The following is a 22,221-nucleotide window of genomic DNA, read 5'->3' as shown; positions in this document are numbered from 1 at the left end:
GTCTTTCTCTGCCTTTGAGAAAATGACAGGCCAGACGAGCCAATCCTGAAGTCTCCTGGTTTGACGTCCAAGCAGGAACGGTTTCCTCCCTTTCCCCCGCCCAGAGAATCTGGCACGCCCATGCAAACGCTTGAGAGATCATAGCTTGTGAACGAGTGAATGCTGGCAGTTTCTCAGTGTTTGGATGTACAAATGAAAACAGAAGTCTTTTTTCAGTTCCTTCTGATCTGTGTTCAGTGATTTCTTATGTGTTGCTAATTATTTATTATTCTTGCACACACTGCGGCTTCTCTCTCTCCAGACAGAACAGTGTTTTCGTGTTTTTTATCTTGTGAGTCAGTGTTTTTGTACGTCCTCGTTGCGTCTATCTGTTGTAAAATGTGCATACAGTCGTTTCTGCTCAACATCAGCAGACTCACATCTCTTTAGGGATAAACCTCACGCACGCCGAAGCTCGGGCTGCACTGACCGGTCGGCCTTCAACATCCCGACCCCCAATACTGCATCTGGCCCACAGCGGAGGCACCAAACGCGGTGTTAGATTAAGCAGAAGGGGGGTAAGCGTGAGGGTATCCGGCTAGGCTAGCCAGCTATCACCACAATAAACTGGATTACATTCGATTACTGCTGTTGTGTCTTTGTTTGCGCTGTGTACTCAATGCGCGTCACTGACGCTTTTCATATGATAGGAACATATCTTAAAATAATGCTATAATCAACACTTACTAACTCGTTCATCTCGCAGTAATGGTACATTGCATGTGTTACAAAGTTGGTAATAATGATGAAGACGGACTCGGTGTGACTGGGACTCGTGTTTATTCAGAACTCTCAGATACAAACACAATAAACTCGCCCTGACAGCACAGCTCTCACAACTCAGTAGTTACTATAAATAACTTTGTTAGCAATCGCTCCGTCTCCGTGATGTCCGGTTCGCGAACGAATCATTCTTTTGAATCGGTTCTTTTTAGTGAACCGAACCAGTTCACCAAATCGGATTGAATCGTTCTAAACGGTTCGCGTCTCGAGTCAGCACTGATCCATAATTTACTAAAGTTACTAACTTTCTGACATGAGTGACAGCCCCTCCGACTGGAAATAAACGAATAACCTGAAGTATATTCTAGTAACTACAACAGTTCACTGAACTGAGACTGACAGAACTGATGAGAAGTGAACTCAGGTCCATCCGTCTCTCTGGCAGCAGCTCGTGCCTCGTAGACCTCGTTAAACCACGCCCCCTCTGCTCATTTGAAATGCAAAGATGTCAGCCAATCACAACAGTGGGCGTTTTTACTGAAGTCTCACAGCAGACACGCCTCTTGAAACAGGGCAGTCAGCCACAGGGCAAACAGCAGTATAGACAAAATGCCTTTTATTTCTAAATTATGACATTTTATGATGTAAAAATCATATTAACAATATAAGTACACCTCAGGAAACATTATAAAATAATAGAAAAATGCCATGCCATGGGACCTTTAACAAAATGATAAAACATGTCTCAAAAAAACCTATTAAACTAGTCAAGTGTGAAATGAGCAAGCCTGCAGTGCATTCACAATAACAATACAAATGTTCTTATTTTAATTACATTTATTTTGCGGCTCAAATAATAGACCATGTAATAATTTGCACATTTACTGTAAATAGCAAAGATAAAAGTCCTGAGAGAAGTTTCATTTTGAATTAAAAAAGAGCAACTGATCCTGCGTTGAAGTTTTATTCACAAACGAGAAGTCATGACACATAATTAGCAAAACGATTTTATTTAAACACACACGTTAAAGGATTAGTTCACTTTTAAATAAGCTTTTGCTGATAATTTACTCACCCCCATGTCATCCAAGATGTCCATGTCTTTCTTTCTGCAGTCGAAAAGAAATTAAGGTTTTGGATGAAAACAGTCCAGGGTTTTTCTCCATATAATGGACTTCAGTGGGCTCCAAACTGTTCAAGGTCCATATGACAGTTTCAGTGCAGCTTCAAACGATAGGGCTTTAAACGATACCAGACGATGAATAAGGGTCTTATCTAGCGAAACAATCAGTTTCTGCGAGAAACCGAGCAGTATTTATGCTGTTATTTTACCTCTTATCAGACGAGCGTGATCATCTCTGAGCTCCGCCATAACTTCCGGAAAGTGAGGTCAAATTTGATCGTGGTCATAGATGTATAAGTAGATGCCTCATTAGCGACTGCACGGATCAGTAGAATGAGGCATCTACTATCGATATATCTATGACCACGATCAAATTTGACTTTACTTGCCGGAAGTTATGGCGGAGCTCAGAGACGATCGAGTTTCTCCTGTTAAGAGGTAAAATAATAGCATAAATACTGCTCGGTTTCTCGCAGAAACTGATTGTTTCGCTAGATAAGTCCCTTATTCATCGTCTGGTATCGTTTAAAGCCCTTTGAAGCTGCACTGAAACTGTCATATGGACCTTGAACCGTTTGGGTCCCACTGAAGTCCATTATATGGCGAAAAACCCTGGACTGTTTTCATCCAAAACCTTAATTTCTTTTCGACTGCAGAAAGAAAGACATGGACATCTTGGATGACATGGGGGTGAGTAAATTATCAGCAAAAGTTTATTTAAAAGTGAACTAATCCTTTAACACACTTTACACAGGGGCTTGGGATCCCATTGTTAAAATTTCAAATACGCTGTCATGTTTAAAACAAAGTGAAAAATAAACCTGATTTTTCTGGTGTACAGGGATATTTATTAGCACAAGCCATCTTCTTTGGAAAAGAACCACGGTTATATAGACATTTTATTGGTTATCACATGCATACCGGTACTTCATCATGGCCTAAGATAATCATTAAAATTGGAAACATATATAACACAAGAAATTCAAGTCTACCCAGAAAAATAGCGTAGGCTATCCTAAGACACTCCTGGCAAATCATTGGCTGAAATCGTATCAAACATAGCTAACACACAACAAAACATAACACAATATACATTTGTAACCCCTCTTCCTCGAAATGCCCGCCTCAAGCGGGGCTCGAACCCAGGTCTGTCCGCACAAGAGTCAGACATTCTAATAAGGAGGCTAAAGGCTGCAACCCCTAGTGTCAATCGCTGGAGCGTCTCTTTAGATCAGAGGAGTGAGGTTTACTCTCACAGCGACTGCTAGCTGGCCTCTGTTACACACACAAACTATTTTGAGTAAATACCAGTTAGAATATAAGCTTAACTTAAGGCTGAAACAGGCTAATGACCTTCATGTAGGCTGAGGAGCATGCACTAATATTTTCAGTGGCGCTTTAACACAAAACAGGAAACTCGTGAAGATTCATGTAAGCTCCGCCCAGTGCCACCGAATATTTCAGAACACCGGTCTGTGTTTTGGTTGTTGTCTCCCCTTTTCCGACCTTCTACTCTCTCACAACTTTATCAAAAGAAGCCATAAACAAAAAATTATCATGAAGAAAAATGTTTGACTAAACTCATCACTGACTAAAAATATGGATAAATAATATTCACCAACAATACTTTCTTGCCACAGATTCTGAATTCTGATTTTTAATCACATTTTTAGGGGAAAAAAGTTTAGTCGCACACAGATATCAAGAATCAGCATATGAATCTCAACAATGGTGACATACTTAATGCTGCAATGCATGCTGGGAGCCATGAGTTTTATACTGTGGTGGCTTAGTAGGGTTGGAGCTAAACTCTGCAGGACATCAGCTCTCTAGGACCGAACTTGCCTACCCCTGACTTAGAGGTACAAAAATGTACCCTTAAGGGTACAGCCTCAGTGACGGCCACTTGTACCTTAAAAGGGACAATTTTGTAGGCTACTCTTTTTTTCGAGAGTGTAGTACTCAGCACTGATTACTGTTAGACTTTCAAAATCCTTCAGTTCCTTTCATTTTAAAGCAAAGCCACCACAAAATCCGACTTTTGCTTTACTAAACGGCCTTTAAATGCAGGAGGCATCATGCACAAAAAAAACAGGCAAAGCAACAAATTAATATTCAACATATCCTAGCTTTTTACAGAAAATATTCAGATGTAATCGTTAACTTTTTCATAAGTAACTGTAATTCAATCACACATTCTTTCTCAGTAACTGTAACGGATTACAGTTACATGTATTTTGTAATTACATTACATAATTCTGTTACAGGTAGTTACTCCCCAACACTGGTTATTGATAGGCTATTCTCACGTGACTGCTACTCGCTCTATGTATATTCAAAACAGTAACACACACACACACACACACACACAAAGATTTAAAATACATCACAGTATGGTAGTAAAGTTGCTTGCAACTTCCCTTTCATGCCGCATTTAGGACATTTCAGCTGAGGAGCATGTTGACACGATGGTTCAGTAGCAGATCAGGGGTTGAAATTCTTCATGCAACATTGACGCTGCTGTAGATCACATTGGGATCATCCAATCTGTTCAATAAGTGTAAAAAAAGACAAAATAAGATTAACCTTATTTCTATCGAGCCACCTGCAGTATTTAGGGATTCGTTCAAATCTTTAAAGGGGTCATGAACTGGCTTTTTTATTTGTTTACTGTTGTCTGAGATCAACTTATGATGTTTGCTGGGATTTTACATTCAAAAACATCATAATGAATAAGTAATAGGCTATTTTCTACCCTGGTTTTGAGCCTCTCATGGAACCCTCGGTTTTTGGGGCTTGCCGCATTGAAGACTTGGAAGTAAACGCCCACTGCTATGATTGGATAACAGTTTTGCATATTATAATGAGTTTCTACTCCCCCGTCAGTACTCGTACAGGCTTTCCTGTAGCTCAAACAGTAGAGCGTGGCACTAGCAACGCCAAGGTCATGGGTTCGATTCCCAGGGAAAGCAAGAACTGACAAAATGTAAAAAAAATGTGTACCTTGAATGCAATGTAAGACGCTTTGGATAAAAGCGTCTGCCAAATGCATAAATGTAAATGTAAATTGACCTATCGGTAAGCCCCGCCCCCCTCAGTTACTGTTGCTAACTCGGACAAACAAACGGAGTTGCTATATATTACAATGACAGCTGTCAGTGTGCAAACCTTATCCCAAGATGTTTTTGGACACAGAATGTAGCGTATATCCCGTCTGAATGATGGCCAAACTTTACTGATGGTTTATCAAGTTTATTATGTCCTTTTTCACTCCAAAAAAATAATCGTAAGAGCTGAACAAACAAAGCATTAGAAGTGCGCATTAACGTCTTATTCACAAACTATCTCTCTCCGTTGCATTACCATTAACATACACAGCAAATTACACAAACACACTCATACAACTAACAGTAAACAAACATACACACAGAGCTTATGCCTTTTCGGGGGTGCAGTTAATAACTGGTAAACTTTGTATCTGCAAAACAACTCCGATAAACTGCGTGCAAGCTCTTCCTTTCACTACTCGTAGAATATAATACCCATCAAAATAGGAGTCCTCCTTAGTAGGACAGATAATGTAGACCTTAAACATATCTAAAATTAAATTAATTTACATATAACCAGTTTAATATGGAGAGGCACTGAAATGTAGACCTTCGTGTTTTTGACCTACAGTGTTACATGACGTGAGAACAGTTAGTTATTACGGTTTGTATGTTAGCAGGGACTTTAATATAACGAGAGTATGACAAACAGAAAATCCTCTCAGGATCCCTGGAATCAGTGTTACAGTACCTCAGGCACGACATTGTAGCATTTTTGTAGCATAAACACCATCAAACCGATGAGAGCTTCGGATTTTCCAATGTTTCTCTATGGCGCTGACGCCTAAAGATGTCCGAGTTCCGGTCCCAGCGCAACTGAGACTCAACTGCTATTGGCTCATCTGCGTTCGAGGGGAGGGGCTTACCGATAGGTCAATTGTTTTGAAAACTTCCAATGTGGAAAAATGGCGGCTGGAATGATTCGCCCATACGTGTTCGCCTCAGAGTCTGATCCCGAATCGCAGGACAATGAATCAACAACACCTCAAATACAAAGGATACTCCAGCCTGTGACAGCGTGGTAACATTTCATTAATTATGTTTAGTTAGACACATAGACATCAAACGATCTGTAACAATGCAATGCTATCACATATAAAAACCATTTTACTCACACAAGTGTGTTGCACCATTCCTGTCAGATCCAATATATCTTGTTTACAAAAGAATCCGCGGTGAACAAACGCGCAATGTCTTACACGTGTGACCTGGAACTTCATTAAAAATAAATCAACCGCATTCCTAATATTGGAATCCGAAGGAAGCGTTTGCAATGTGTGCGAACATGTTCTTCCACAGACGGGCACTGCACAATATCTTCTAATCTTCAACGGCATATTTATTGCTTAGCAGCTCGATCCGGTATAGCTCCATTTAGGCCTGTGTTATTTCATGTCATGCGCGAATCGGTGGGCGGGGCTACAGAATCAGACGTTGGTCTTCTTCGGTTAAGGCGGCGTTTCGCTGCTCTCTGACGTCACAGGGAAGCACATTCGCTGATCTCTCATTTGCTGAGCCAGCTGTTGATAAAAGCTTTTCTTTGACTAAGGAAGTTTTCAGCTCCGAAACTTACAGGATATTCTTATCTTACTTGTTGTTATTCACATCTTATCTCAACCTTTTATATGTCAAAAGCTCAAGAGAAAGTTAATTTCTCAATTCATGACCCCTTTAACCGTACACTGCAAAAAGAGATGTGTTAAAAAACAACACACTGTGCGTTGATGGTATTTTGACACATGTTGTGTAGATATAACACACAATGTGTGTTAAAATGTTACTCTGGATAGAACGGCAGTGGGTGTTTTGGCAGCCAATCACATCATCTTTTCAATGTTTTTTTTCAAATGCTTTCACTGCTTTTCACTTGTTATCACTGACCAGACTGACTTTATTTCTGTCAGACAGAAGCTCTTATTGAGATTACAGTTAACAATACGTGTCAGTGTTCATCCAAACACAGGAAGGAACTCTGGCAAATACACACCTACAGTCACATGTAACACACATCTGACACAAGTTGTGTAACTATAACACATTAGTTGAGTTACAGGTAACACAGAGATGTGTAAAAGAAACGACACAGGTTGTGTGTTAAAATCTACACAACATGTAGCGAGTGAAGTGTAAATAATGAAGGTCGCCTCACCCGTCAGACTCAGCAGGACCGCGATCCCTCACATCTCCAGATCGACCTCCAGCCTTCACACTCGTGTTCTGGGTGTTTCTGTGGTGGTGGACGGTGGCGTACTGAACCTCGTCCTCATCTCCAGCGCTCTGATGCTTCTTGGGTCTCTGGGGAGCGATGCTCGCGTACATCAAGTCATTCTGAGCGCCTGAATCACACGTGCTCATCTCATTCGTCACCGCTGCGCTGCTGTGATCCTGAATGAACACACACAGTCCAGATGAACACACTGCAAATGGTCACTGTGATTTGACCAAGACATGCTCCTGGATCAACATTCCTGTCCGAACCATATCCCTACCTCTAAATCTAACCCTACTCATAACTTATCCCTAAAATCAGAGGGAAATGATAGGTGAATAACGCACCCAACCTCGATTTTAAGCCTAAACTTGACATAAACTGTAAACTTGTCCCTCAAATCTGATTGGTTGATTGGACTGTTGTTCAAAGATGATGATACAGGAACATGGTTGAAATCACATTCACCCATTGGGATCATAATTGCCTGAAAAAGTGCTGAAATAGACACTATTCTAAGACTTGCCTGTTTTGAAACGCCTCCTTGGACGCCGGTATCTCCTGCTTTCATACTGGAGACATGGAAACATACGTATCCATATCATGGAAATGCAAATATCAAAAGGGGACAATACGTATAATAAGTAGTTAATATGATACGCCATATATTGAATGGTATGTATGTTCCACTGCAGTTTTCTCTTACCTTAGGATTTTTACCACTACAACAATAATGCAGATGCAGACGAGAACAGCCCCGACTCCAGCAGCTGCGTAGAGACCTGCGTTCTTGTCACCTGAGCGTAGAGAAAAGTCATTCACACGGCTGAAAATGACACCAGCACAAGAGCCAAAGGCACATATCAATACCTGCAGATTTTACAGACAGAGACACAGACGCTGATCTCTGAGATCCGTATTTATTCTGAGCCTCACAGTAGAAGCGTCCACTGGAACTGGAGCTAAAGCTGGAGATGCTGAAACTCTGTCCAGATCCAACAGCTGAGGTTTGATCCTCCTTAAACCAGCTGAAGTTCAGAGCAGGAGGGTTTGAGTCACTGCTGCAGCTCAGAGTCACTGAATCTCCCTCCACTATTACAGACCGACTGACCGACACTGAGACACTCTTTGGAGGATCTACAGGAAAGAAAAAAAAGTTAAAATGATCAGTCAGGATTGAATTTAGCTGAACAGGTGAAAGTGTGTGACGTACATCTGACACTGAGAGTGACGGCAGGAGACGACAGATATTCCTGATCTCTCGCTGAACAGCTGTAGTTTCCCGTATCTTCACTGCTGACCGACTGCAGCAACAGCTCATTCCTCTCGCCAGGTTCTGATAAAGGCCTGCCGTTTTTATACCAGAGGAAGTTTGTTTTTTCCGAGAGGTCACAGGTAGTGCTACAAACTAAAACAGGCGAATGTTCTTCAACGACCTCTTCAGGAATCTCCACTCTGAGCTCTGAAATCACAGACAAAACAGATTTATATGAAAGAACAGAGTCAAATCTGTCAGAGCAATATTAGTGTGGCTGTACCTGTGACTTTGAATTCAATCCCAGGAAAACCCAGATATCTTTGCCTTTCTACATTTGTCAGGATTCTGAGGCAGTACATTCCTTCATCCTCACGGCTCACATTACTGAGTTTGAGTAAGAACGTTTGATCGTTCTGGAAGTACTGAACTCTGCCTCTGTAATCTGGATGATTCAACAGATTGATGTTTTCTTCGCCTTTAACTGGGTTTACGGTCCAAAATATCTCAGTCACAGTGAGATGATCTGGGTGTTTATAAGTGCCTGATAAAAGTGCTGTTGAACCCTTTAGGACACATTTACTCATACTCGAGTACTGAACCTTCCATTCCTGACTGCAAATCCCTGGAAAATATACAACAGGAAAAAACAGGTTAAGTATTTTTACTTTTCTCTAAAACACAGAAGCAGGTCTAAAGTAAGATGTGCTTCTTCTTCTACTTCAGTGTTTGCTTTGCTTGTCTTCATATCGTTTTTGTTAAAAATATGTCTTTACTCTGCAGTTTCCCTTATACTGTAACCATCCACAAGACAGAATACAACAAGCTGTATATGGATCATGTTCTCTATATCCCAAATACTCTAGTAACATGCCACCCAGACGATAACAAACACTTTACATGAACACAAAAATGCCGCCAATAGCCAGTTTTTCCAGGAAGTGTCTCATTTGATCTGTCGCTAATAGATATATTGAAGTTGTCTGTCAGTTTATCAGAACTGTGAACTGCACTCTAAAAAGAGATGTGTTAAAAATGACACATGTTGTGTTAGTTTTAACACATGTAGTGAGTGTGCTCAGGGACAACACATGTTGTGTCAAATTTAACACGATAAATGTGTAAGTCATTTTAACACACTAATTGTGTCAGGTAATCACATACTCAGATGTAATTTTAAAAATAAAGTGAAACTAAATTATTAAGCATTTAATCAATAGTCGAGTACAGAACGCATGTGCACACAAAGTACAATGTTTCAAACTCTATGACTCTATAAACTCAATTATTCACACTTCAACACCACATCGATGCTGCTTTTGAGAAAAGATCATGAAGAGATAACAGTTGACAGAGTTTGCGCTTTGAAATAAATTAAAATGTAGCAACTGATAAAACATTCTATATAAATAACTTTTATTTACTCAGGCCTGTTTGTTTGAGAACATAAACACTGCATACAATGCACAATGATGGTGTGTGTCGGTGCTTTATAACATGATGTGTTGAGAACAACACAACCAGATGTGTTAAAAATTGACTCATGTTGTGTCAGTTTTAACACATGTAGTGTGTGTGCTCAGGGACAACACATTTTGTGTAGATTTTAACACATGTATTGTGTGTGCTCAGGGACAACACATGTTGTGTAGATTTTAACACATGTTGTGTAGATTTTAACACATGTAGTGTGTGTGCTCAGGGACAACACATGTTGTGTAGATGTTAACACATGTAGTGTGTGTGCTCAGGGACAACACATGTTGCGTAAAATTTAACACACAACCTGTGTCGTTTTCTTTAACACATCTCCGTGTTACCTGTAACTCAACTAATGTGTTATTCCTCTTACACAGAAGTGTGTTGAAACCTTTTACACAATAATGTGTTATAGTTACACAACGTGTGTCAGATGTGTGTTACATGTTACTTCGTGTTTGGATGAACACTGACACGTATTGTTAACTTGTGTTTAGTCCATTGACGTTTAATAAAGAGTGTTTGACTGTTTATTGTATTACCTGGATGTTTTAGACATCATGAATCTACACACACCAGCTCTTATTGAGATGAACAGAGGTTTAGATGTTGATGTTCATTGAATGTTTCATCTGAAGTCACCAGAATCGTGATCAGTGGCTCCTTTATTTGAGCTCTTGACCCTTTATTTGTCTTTTAATTCTCCTCTTTCTTCTGTAACTGCCTTTTAATCAAATATATTTGTTATGGCATGAAAGAAAACACGATCAGAAGTTTCTTGATCAAGTCATAATCTCAAGATCTGATCCAGTTTATGATTAAATGGATGGTATACATTTACTTTATTTATGTGCTGTTAGCTATAAAAGTTTTGTGAAGTTAGTCCATGATGTCCAGCAGTGCAGAATGAATTCTTAAAAAAATACAAATTCAATGTTTTCAGAAAGTTTAGAGCTGCAGCAGATACTCGTCAAACACACACATCAAGAATCAGCTCATGAATCACAACAATGGTGACAAACGCTTCATCCTGCAGTGCATGCTGGGAGTCATGGATGAGTTTTGTACTATGGTGACTCCCAGAATGCATTGCGGGATGAAGCTTTTGGTTTGTTACCATTATTGAGATTCATGAGCTGATTCTTGATATGTGTGTGTGCCTGTGTGACACCATAGACTAGAACATCCTATGTGCACTGTGTATCTAAAAACAAATGTGCAGATAATGACAACAATATTATAAAATAATTATTAACAGCGCAAAATATTTTTTACAGTAAAGTTTCAGATATCAAACACTTGCCTGAGCTCAGCAAATGTATTCAATGATAACATTATCATCTGATCATAGTTATCTCATGGTTAGTTCTGCTGCTTCAAGTGTGCATAATAAACACACAGTCACAGCAAACAGAGAAAAACTGATGTGAAAGAGTCAAGGGTCAAGAGCTCAAATAAAGGAGCCACTAATCACGATTCTGGAGACTTCAGATGAAACAGTCACTGAATCAACAACACAAATCCTGTTCATCTCAATAAGAGCTTCTGTCTGACAGAAATAAAGTCAGTCTGGTCAGTGATAACAAGTGAAAAGCGGAGAAAACATTTGAAAAAGACATTGAAAAAACATTGAAAAAGAGGCATGATGTGATTGGCTGCCAAAACACCCACTGCTGTTCATCCAGAGTAACATTTAACACACATTGTGTGTTATATCTACACAACATGTGTCAAAATACCATCAACACACTCAGTGTGTTGTTTTTTAACACATCTCTTTTTAGAGTGTGTGTACGCATTCTTGACACAGACATTAAACTGTCATTAAATACAGAAATACAGACAAAACACCCTGAAAGATGGAGGTTTCTTCAGCGTGTGTGTGAAAATAAGAGTTGTGTTCAGACTTACCAGGAATCACAAGCAGAGAAATCAGAGAGAAAAGACCAAACATTCTGGAAGACATGAGGAAGACTGTTAAACAAACGTAAGGCTGGCGCGTATGGTTGCCGATACATAAGACAAGTACTTCATATATCATATTCAATAATCTATATATTGAAACTGTATTGTAAAATATACGAGTCCTACCTCGTTGCAATCTGCAGGGTTTGCATGTCACGTAAAAATGACACATTCTGTCTTTCTTCACTTCCTCTGAATGAGTGCAAAACACTCCTCTTCCAGTCACACAAAACGTGCGTGCATGCGCGTATGTGTGTGTGTGTGTGTGTACAGACAATTCTTTGGAAACATGATTTAACAAACCCTGATGAAAATGTCTGACTGGATGTCTTGAAGCCTCTTTGAATCTGTATTAATGCATTCATTCAGTAACAGAGGACCTGGGCTGAAGACATTATGTTCATGAGAGTTCACTGAAATAATATGGTAACTCAACTGGAAAAAAAATACTTCTGTACACCGCTTCCTCTTTTTCTTTTCTTTTTTAGTTTATGCTGATGCAAGATAAACATGCAACATGTACTCATGGGTAACAGCTTCTCTTTGACTTCATCTAGACACCCATCAACACAAACACAAACCACCCCAGAAGTAAAAGGCAAAAATCAAGAAGATTTGAGGATTTCATGATTGATAATTCACTGTAATTTCAATAGCTATACTGTAATTTAGTGAAAGTGTTTAACTATATTGAGTTCAAGATGCCATTAACACTGTAAAGGCAAACGACACCATTACAAACGGGCACTTACAGAAGGTGTTTATGGGGTTTGATGTCACCTTGAGGCATGTGAAAGGACGCTCACAATGAGCTAAACGAGAGGAAGAACCTCTTGACCAGTTTTACCAGGTTTTTCAGAGCAAGGCATTGGGGCCTTTACAAACACAATGAGATGAAAGGCAAAGATGCAGTGACATTCTTCTGACAGAAAAAAAAAAAAGATAAAACACGTCACTGATGATGACTTTAATGTTTGTTCTATTTTTATCAGCACCTCGGACAGCGACGTCACTGCACACCTCTACAGCCTCGCCGACCTGACGTGCCATCTAGAGGAAGGTATGTGTCAAACATCATAGTGAGAGAAACGACTATGAAGAAATACCTACTTCTTACAGTTTTTTTAACATTGCTTAGACACTAAAAGTGAAACTTGAGGCTCACTTGGCGAACCCTTTCCCTCTTGTGCCTCATCTTTGTACAACTTCAATATCTAAACCTCTGTTAATTATCTATAAGAACTAAGATGACAGAAAGTCAATCTAATAGGTAAAAAGGGAAGCTGATAATGCTTTTGTGAAGTTGTGTCTGAAGTCTGTTGTGTTTCTCTGTCCTTCAGTGATTCTGCTTGTTATCATCAGGAGTCTTCAGTAATATTCAGTCATTACTCTATTAATCACTTAATTATCTCATTAACTCCAACACTGATTCAGTTCCATTTAACAGCCTGTAGTGTGCACACTGAGCAGTGTTCAGTTCATCTGGGCTAGCCCATGTGGGGCCTACATGGAAACTGAGGACAAAACTGGCTGTTAGACAGCCCAGGTGACGCCCATATGGGCCCCACATGACTTTGCTGGCTGGGAAAGCTTGGCTGAAGCTTGGTGCTGACGCGACCGTCATAGTGACAACAGCTAATCACATTACTTGCCGCTTGGACCACAACACAACACAAAAAAGCGTCTTTTTTGACAGCTAGTCTGTGAGACTATTTTGTGTATGAAAACTGATCACTTTAATATTTTATTCCTCATTTGGCTGGGGGATAGCGCCTATTTGAACCACACATGATATGATATGCTACCTGTCATTCAATGATAAACAGAGTACACGGACGGAATACAAGTATGATACATTCCAGATTCTCCAACCGTCTCTGCCACCTCCTTCCAGGCCTGGTCTCTCCAGTTTGTGTCCCGGTATGTAAATAATGATTGGTAGTAAAGGACCGGGTAATTACCCACCGCAATTATTAGCTTTTCCTCCATTTTAGATCGTTCTTCACTCTTCATTCACCGGTGTTTTAAATGAACGCTATTGGCTAGCATCTGCTCTAGGATATTTGCATAGGGTGATCTGATTGGATGACGCCTGCGTTGGCGCTTGAAAAGTTGAGAAATCTTCAACTTTTGCCGCTTGCAATGCGAGTGAAGCGACGCAACGGAACCCACAATTCAGTTTGTCAACGCATGACGTCACCCATTCAAAGTAAACGAGAAGCGTTGACGCCGACGCCCCGTGTGAATGCGCCGTAACAACGCGTCAAGTCTACGAGGACCGCAAGCGCCGCGATTGGTCTGCCAGAACCTCTCCCTCAGGTCAATAAATAAATAAATAAATCTGCAATAGGAGTGTGTGTGTGTCCAGAAAAGGGATGATAGTTTCTTCCTTATGTCTGCTATAACACAATATTTTGTAGTCCAGAGATTCTTTATGTTAGTAAATAAATACATAGATCCGCTGAGTATAGTTTATTTATTTTCTCATTAAAACCAAAGATGTTAATCAGTAATTGTATATCAAGAACAGGGACACATCAGGGTACATTTCGTGAATGAAGTCTCCGCAACAGCAATCGATTGCTCGAGCCACCGCTGCTGAAAACAGCGTCCACGAGCTCTGCATGATTTCACAAACGCATTCCAGCGCCAGATCGCCTCTCATTTAACTCTACTAATCAACTAGAGATGCTTAATTTGTATTGGATACAACAACTCAAGCTGCAAGAAAAGGTGTAATCTCACTGCTGATACTCCGACAATGAATGTACACATTCTACACAACAAGCTGCTTCTTCTTTGGCTGTTGTCTTGATTACACCATCATGCCCGAGGACACTGCCTACTAGCGTCTGCATGTGTAATTGCACATTGACGCAGACAACAACGGAGAAGTATAAATGAAAACCAACGCATAACTTGCGGCGTGGAGGATACAGCGTAGGTCCGACGCAGAAGTATAAATTGGCCTTTAGTCGAGCCACAAGATTGTGAAAAAAATGCCCTTCATAAAAGGTAAAAATATCACAAATATGCAGATTTAAATATGTCAAAGCTGATTGAACAATGGTGAGAATATTGCTTCAGAATAAATTATATTTACAACACACACAAAAAAATTATAATAATAATTCTGGACAAGCATCGTCGTGAGATAGGGTTGGAATTATCAATTTTTCCAGCTTACCCGAGTGTGACGGTTCAAGCTCTAACGTTACAAGCTATTCTCTCAACGAAAGCACCCCCGCTTGATGCGCCTGTTATTTTATCATTTGGCAAACGTTTCACTGGGTTCTGTGTCTCGGGCTCTGGGATACGTCTGGTGTTCCATTGCGGCATGTTTTGCAGCGATAGGCGGCGGCCGATCGTCACGGACGTGATCCTGAGAGGTGACCGTCCGAGAGGTATATATTAGTTAAAATCACTCACTGGTCAAATGCATGTTTTGCTTTAATACAAGATTTGTCAGGAGCTAATTAAATGGGGAATTCGGCAGGCAAAACAGATCATATCACAAGGATGTGTGCAGCAGAGATGGGCACTCGAGTTAGTGACTCGGACTCGAGTCGCATTTTATGAGACTTCAGACTTGACTCGGGACTCGACCTGAAATGACTTCAGACTTGACTCGACAAAAAAGACTCGTGAAATTTTAAAAACAACTCAAGTCTTATTGTAAATGAAAACGTAAGCTTTATTTGAATGTTATAATATCTGCTTCCCATGTAGGTGACATGGCAGATCGGACCCTTGTCATAGAATTTGATTATGGATGTCCGTGTATTGCGCGCGTCATAAGAGTCCGATGAAACATGACAAGATTCATCGTGCCATATGTTCTCACATTTGGATGTATTACCGCGTCAGATCTAGCCAGATCGGCTAGATGCAAAGAATGTGTGGAAAACAATTAAAGACACCAGAACGTCATTGTACTAGACATCGCAGCCATCCACACAGGTTAGTGACATTACCTCAGACAGCTCGCTGTTTTACTGTGTTCTGGGTGGCTCTTTTGGATTGCTAGCCTTATGACAAAAATACTTGAGTAAGTTAGATGTTATAAAGTAACTGATATTGTATGCAGAGTAATGCAAAGAGTGAAAGGTAAAAACATTAATAAAATCTAACCTTTAAACCTAGCACTACGTTTTACTTTTATCAATCTTTTCGCAGCTTTTCTCTAATGTGTGTCTACGAGAGAGAGATAGAAAGATGTTAATCCGTTTATTACTTAAAGCGCATATCACAATCAGCATGCGTACAGTTTTCTATTGACTAGCAACAACTATAGAAACGTTCAGAGGTTTGACATTTTCTGATAATGTCTGTCGTCAATAACAACGCTGTATAAACAACGTGACTGGCGCCATCTTGTGTCCATTCTGCGACTGTATTGAAAATGACTAACGTTACTCGTCTTGTTGCCACAGGACAATTGTCTTTTTATTTTACATTTATAATGAATTATAACGTAACAGGCTGGATGTATCCCTTACATCTTAGGACCTTTATTACAAACAAAACAGATGATAGAAAGGTCATATATTTTGTCCAAAAAAAAAAAAAACCTTTTTTTACTTTTTTTTGTAAGACATAAAATGACTTGAGACTCGACTCGGACTCGTGACAAAAGACTCCAGACTTGACTCGGACTCTAGCTTAAAGACTTCAGACTTGACTCGGACTCTAGCTTAAAGACTTCAGACTTGACTCGGACTCCAGATAAAAGATTTGTGAACATCTCTGGTGTGCAGTGCGAAATATAGCGAGAGCAATTCGCCCCCACACGATTCACCTCATATTCATCAGGTTGTAAATTTGAACTCGCAATTTCGTTGCATGGTTCATAAACTGTCTAATTTGGAGTTTGCATCGCTGCATTATTTTCATGGACTCTCTGAAGTTATACTAATAACGTTATGTGACTGACTCAAGAACAATTTCAGAGAAATCTGCACTCCACAAGATAAGTATATCAAGCATGTCTCAGCTGGCAATTTCACTCTCATTCATCTCTGTCTTCACGAAGTTACCCACTGAGCAAAGTTCTGTCCAAAAGACGTCTTTTCAATGTCTTTTCCCCTAGAAGGGTACGTTGAAAAGACGTCCACTGAGGAGCCAGAATGAAAGTTTTTATGACGTCTGTGTTTGACGTGTTCTGCATGTCCGATATAGACGTTCATGGAACCTCAAGGTTAAAAACTAGTAATGTGCTCATTCTGGACATATTTTCCATTTGTAATTGCAAAGCAACTCACAGACAGTGTGTGTTTGTCCAGAAATCATGAAAATAAAAGAAACTTAGCTCACACCTTTAGACACTTTAGACAACTTATCATCTGTAATTCACACATCTTTGGATTGTGAGAGAATCGTGGGATTCAATCCATGATCTTCTTGCAGTGAGGAGACAGTGTTTCCCACTGAGACACTGGTGCTGCCCTTAATCACAGACATAAGACACACTAAGAGGTTTAGATGTTGATATTTATGTTTCATTTGAAGTCACCATTGTGGTGGGAAGCGTTTGCTTTAGTTGGGCTCTTGGTCCCTGTACTTGCGTTAGCTTTTGTTCGGGTGCTGTAGCTGTGTGTGTGGAACACAATAGTTGTGGGTGAGAAAGCAAAGACAAAGCGACATTAGGTGTTGTAAACTCCTTGTTGATGACTAAATCATCAGAAAGCGAGCATCTGATGTTATATTTTCAGTTTTGTGTTCTTTTTTGGCACATAGTAATTTACTATATCCACTATAAGCTTGTGAATCTACTGTATTAGCACCGATAGCAATAAAATGATCCTTTGTCCTGAAGGATGATAAATTAAAGTAAATTAAATAAAAGTTGGTTTGCAGTATGTGCACACAACGTTTTGAGCAAATATGTCACACACAGACATCAAGATTTTGCATATGATTCACAACATTGGTGACAATCAAAACAAAAAAAGCTTCATGCTGCAATGCATGATGGGTAGCTTCATAGTACAAAACTCATGCTTGATTGTCACCGTTGTTGTGAATCATATGCAAAATCTTGATATCTAGGTGTGACTATGTGGAATATTTGCTCAAAACATTCTGTGCACCTGATGTTTTATCATCCTTCAGGATAAATGATCGTTTGGTTTCTATTGGTGCCAATACAGTGGGGTCACAAGCTTATAGTGGTTATAATAAATGACTATTTGCCAAACAAGTACACAAAACTTTAAGAAAAAATCAGATGCTCACTTTCCAAAAGTTTAGTCATCAACAACGAGCTGATAACACCTGATGTCACTTTATCTTTGCTTTCTCAGCCACAACTATTGTGTTTCTCACACACAGTTACTGCAGCCAAAGAAAAGCTAACATAAAAACAGGGACCAAGAGCCCAACTAAAGCAAACGCTTCCCACCACAATGGTGACTTCAAATGAAACATCAACATCAACATCTAAAGCTCTGTTAATTCTCAGTAAGAGCTTCTGTAGACGTCTGACAGAAATAGTCAAAGTGTGTCTTATGTCTGTGATTAAGGGCAGCACCAGTGTCTCAGTGGGAAACAGTAGGTGCGTTTACATGGAGCACTGTAATCGGTTTAAAAGTCCAATCCGAATAAAAATACTCCATATAAACACCTCAATCGGAATAAAAATGGCCAAACCGAATGAGATTGTAATCGGTTCGAGAGGGGTGGGATAAACCTTTTCATGAACCGATCAAACGAAAAATTCCACCATGTAAACAATCTGATACGATTACTGAGTGCACGTCTTTCTGTGACGTGATATACAGCAAGCACCTCCACATCTGAAGAGCGCGCGCCGCGCTCACACCAGGCTAATGTTGACAAGAGAGGAAAGTTCATTTTTCTGAGGTATTAAACTTTTTATTTCGTAACATGTTATGAACATTATGTTTGAATAATGACACAGACATAGCCTGGCTACACCATCTCATCTTGACAGTGTTTGTCCTAGGCTTCAACTGCGCCTGACAGAATAATTTATTTTTCTGAGGTGATTCTTTCACTTTACGACAAATAATAAATAGCTTTTATAAACTTTACAAGTCCTGGTGGCCGTTGAGAGCTGCCATTTCAACGGGGAACATTCAAGCTGCTCTCTGTTTCTCGTTAGTTAATTTAGCAATAAAAAAAAAAGTTCAACAACTGCTTCAAATTGGTTAAGTAACATTAACCACAGTCTACTTTAATTACTTTTGTTAATATTTATACCTTTGTGATTATGGTATCTTTCCTTAATCATCTGAAATATATATGTTTAGTACTACTAGTACACAGCAAAATCCCCAGTGTTAAATCAACACTGCTCAGAGTGTATTTGGTCCCACTCCACAGAGAGTTAAAATAACACTGAAGCAGTGTTGAAGTTAATGAGATAATGAAGAGATAATTATGTGATGATAGGTCATTAGTGATGAACACCTGATGATAATGAGCAGAATCACTGAAGAAAAGAGAAACACAAGAACTACAACTGACTTCAGCCACAGCCCAGAAGCTCTAATTGAGAATTAACAGAGTTTTTTTGTTGATTTTGTGTTGAAAATGTTTTGTCACCATCATGTCACCATCATGGTGATCAGTGATTTCTTTAGTTGGGCAGTTTGACGACTTTTTAATGTTAATGTTTCTCTGGCTGTTGTAACTGAGTTTGCGATGGCAAGAAAAGCAATAAAAAACACAATCAGATGCTGTCGGCTGCTTGATGATAAGAATATGATTGTCGAGTAGTGGCTTAATTCACAGATCTTAAAAATAAGTATGAGCAATATACTATTAACTTTTTTTTATTGTCTATAATCTAGAAAAGATTCAGCGCGGTTTTAACCAGAAAAGCTGAATGGGTTTTAAAACAGATTGTACACTAAGTACTTCTAACTCCTGCGAGTATTAATCATACACAGACACCAAGAATCAGCCTATGAATCACAACAATGGTGACATGCTTTATGTCGCAACACATTCAGGGAGCCACCATAGTATAAAATTAATGGCTCCCAGCATGCAGTGCAGCATGAATTATGTCACCATTGTTGAGAAAAATAGGCTGATTCTTGATATCTGTTTGTGTCTAAAATATTTTTTCTGTAATGTTTTTAAAATTTCAATACAGAATGTCTGATCTGTGGCATCATTTTTTTTAATTAATTACCTGATTAATGATGGGGTTATTGAATCACCCTTTCTTACAATGAAAATTAAATCATCCAATCAGCTTTGCTTCTGACTTCCTTCGTAACAAAGCATGTGTTAAGGTAAACACTATTACAAAGACCAAAAATGAACTTTAAAAAGCAGAGTCAAACTGCTTAACTAAAGGAAACACTATTCACCGTAATGGTGACCATTTTCAATAAAACATCAACATCTAAACGTCTGTTAATTCTCAATAAGAGCATCTGTAGACATACAGTATGACAGGAATAATCGTGAAGTTGTTTAATCCTCCTCTGCTGAGATCTTCAGAAATGTAATGTCTTATTTTATCTTCGGTTGATTTCATCTAAGGCTGTGGCTGAACTCAGTTGTAGTTTTTGTGTTTCTCTTTTCATCAATGATTCTGCTCGTTATCATCAGGTGTTCATCACTAATTATCAATCATCACTTAATTCATATCTTAATTATCTCATTAACTTCAACACTGCTTCAGTGTTACTTTAACACTCTGTAGAGTGGGACCAAATACACTCTGAGCAGTGTTAATTTAACACTGGGGACTTTGCTGTGTAATGATGCTGAGCACGTCTTGAATGCTTCATTCATGTTTCACCGTATATCCTATGTTTTTATTAATAATTTGAGTGCATTTTATTGTTAATTTTGTGTTTTTCAAAATAAATGAATTGAATTCATTTTTGATTCCACATTCATCATTCACAGCTGTTGAAATAGCCATTGTATAGGACATAAATTAGGTTAAACTACTGCATGTCCGCCCACAGAAAAATAAATAAATATAAAAATTACCAACACAGAACTATTGATCCAATGGCGGCAGACAAATGTCACATGTGCGCATGTCACAAAATGATTCCAACTGAAAGTCAGCACATGTAAACACCAGATCGGTTTAGATAACGTCTCATGTAAACAGTCCACCGAATCTTTCAATCGTAATGATTTTAATCGGAATGACAAAAAAGTGCGCATGTAAACGTGGCTACTGTCTCCTCACAGCAAGAAGATCCTGGATTGAATCCCACGATTCTCTCACGATCCAAAGATGTGTGAATTACAGATGCTAAGTTGTCTATAGTGTCTAAAGGTGTGAGCTAAGTTTCTTTTATTTTCATGATTTCTGGACAAACACACACTGTATTTGAGTTGCTTTGCAATTACAAATGGAAAATATGTCCACAATGAGCACATTTGAACTAGTTTTTAACCTTGAGGTTCCATGAACGTCTATATCGGACGTGCAGAACACGTCAAAAACAGACGTCATAAAAACTTCCATTCTGGCTCCTCAGTGGACGTCTTTTCAACGTACGCCTCTAGGGGCAAAGACATTGAAAAGACGTCTTTTGGACATAGCTTTGCTCAGTGGGTAAGTAAATTGTTTACACCGTTTAAAACTATCAGGCCATTGGCAACGTAATTGACAATGGTATCTGCATTGCTTAAGCTGAGTCATTTTCAGTAAAATGCTAGGCTTCTATTGTTTGTGTCTCTATAGTTGGTATTTGTAAAATGTGTAACTCGTTTTAAGCTAAAGTTGCTATTGGGATATTGTCTTAAGCTATAGTTGAGATTGGGAAAGCACTTGTTCTTAAAGCTATAATTAATATCGGAAGTGCTTGTTATTAAAGCTTTAGCTAATATTGGAAATGCTTGTTCTTAAAGCTATAATTAATTTTTAAAATGCATGTTCTTAAAGCTATAATTAATATTGGAAGCACTTGTCTTAAAGCTATAGCTAATATTGAAAATGCTTGTTCTTAACGCTATCATTCATTTCAGAAGTGCTTGTTCTTAAAGCTATAATTAATATTTGAAGCGCTTGTCTTAAAGCTATAGTTAATATTGGAAATGCTTGTTCTTAAAGCTATAGCTAATATTGGAAGTGCTTGTTTTTAAAGCTATAGTTGATATCGGGAACATGCTTGTTTAAAGCTATAATTAATATTAGAAATCACTTGTTGTTAAAAGCTATAGTGTGCTATTGTCTTAAATGCTTGTCTTAAAGCGATATAGGTACTGGGAACTATTTTTCTTAAGCTATAGATTTTGGAATGTGCTTGTCTTAAACAGATATCGTAAGCTATAGTAGAGTTTGGGAACGTGCTTGTTTTTAAAAGCTGTAGGTGCTATT

General features: G+C 39.0%; 1 protein-coding gene across 1 annotated transcript; it reads right to left on the bottom strand.

Moving 5' to 3' along the window:
• Nucleotides 1-2,714: 2,714 nt before the first annotated feature.
• Nucleotides 2,715-12,304, bottom strand: LOC307123096 (uncharacterized protein). Its single transcript, XM_079811486.1, has 9 exons — nucleotides 12,027-12,304; nucleotides 11,847-11,890; nucleotides 8,740-9,081; nucleotides 8,415-8,663; nucleotides 8,072-8,338; nucleotides 7,908-7,998; nucleotides 7,728-7,773; nucleotides 7,142-7,377; nucleotides 2,715-4,432 (listed from the first exon to the last, which is right to left on the bottom strand). Exons 1-9 carry the CDS (start codon nucleotides 12,263-12,265, stop codon nucleotides 4,387-4,389), a joined length of 1,560 nt encoding a protein of 519 aa, XP_079667612.1. The 5' UTR covers nucleotides 12,266-12,304; the 3' UTR covers nucleotides 2,715-4,386.
• Nucleotides 12,305-22,221: the final 9,917 nt, after the last annotated feature.

This window comes from Gobio gobio (assembly GCF_949357685.1).
Source record: "Gobio gobio genome assembly, chromosome: 3".
NCBI lineage: Eukaryota > Metazoa > Chordata > Actinopteri > Cypriniformes > Gobionidae > Gobio > Gobio gobio.
This window is presented reverse-complemented; position numbering and strand designations above follow the sequence as displayed.

Excerpts from the sequence above, each read along its gene's own strand:
- LOC307123096 (XM_079811486.1), bottom strand. The coding sequence starts at position 12,265 with ATGAATGCATTAATACAGATTCAAAGAGGCTTCAAGACATCCAGTCAG. Across the intron at positions 8,664-8,739 it reads GATTGAATTCAAAGTCACAG|AGCTCAGAGTGGAGATTCCT; the intron begins GTACAGCCACAC and ends CTGTGATTTCAG. Across the intron at positions 7,378-7,727 it reads AAGGAGGCGTTTCAAAACAG|GATCACAGCAGCGCAGCGGT; the intron begins GCAAGTCTTAGA and ends GTGTTCATTCAG.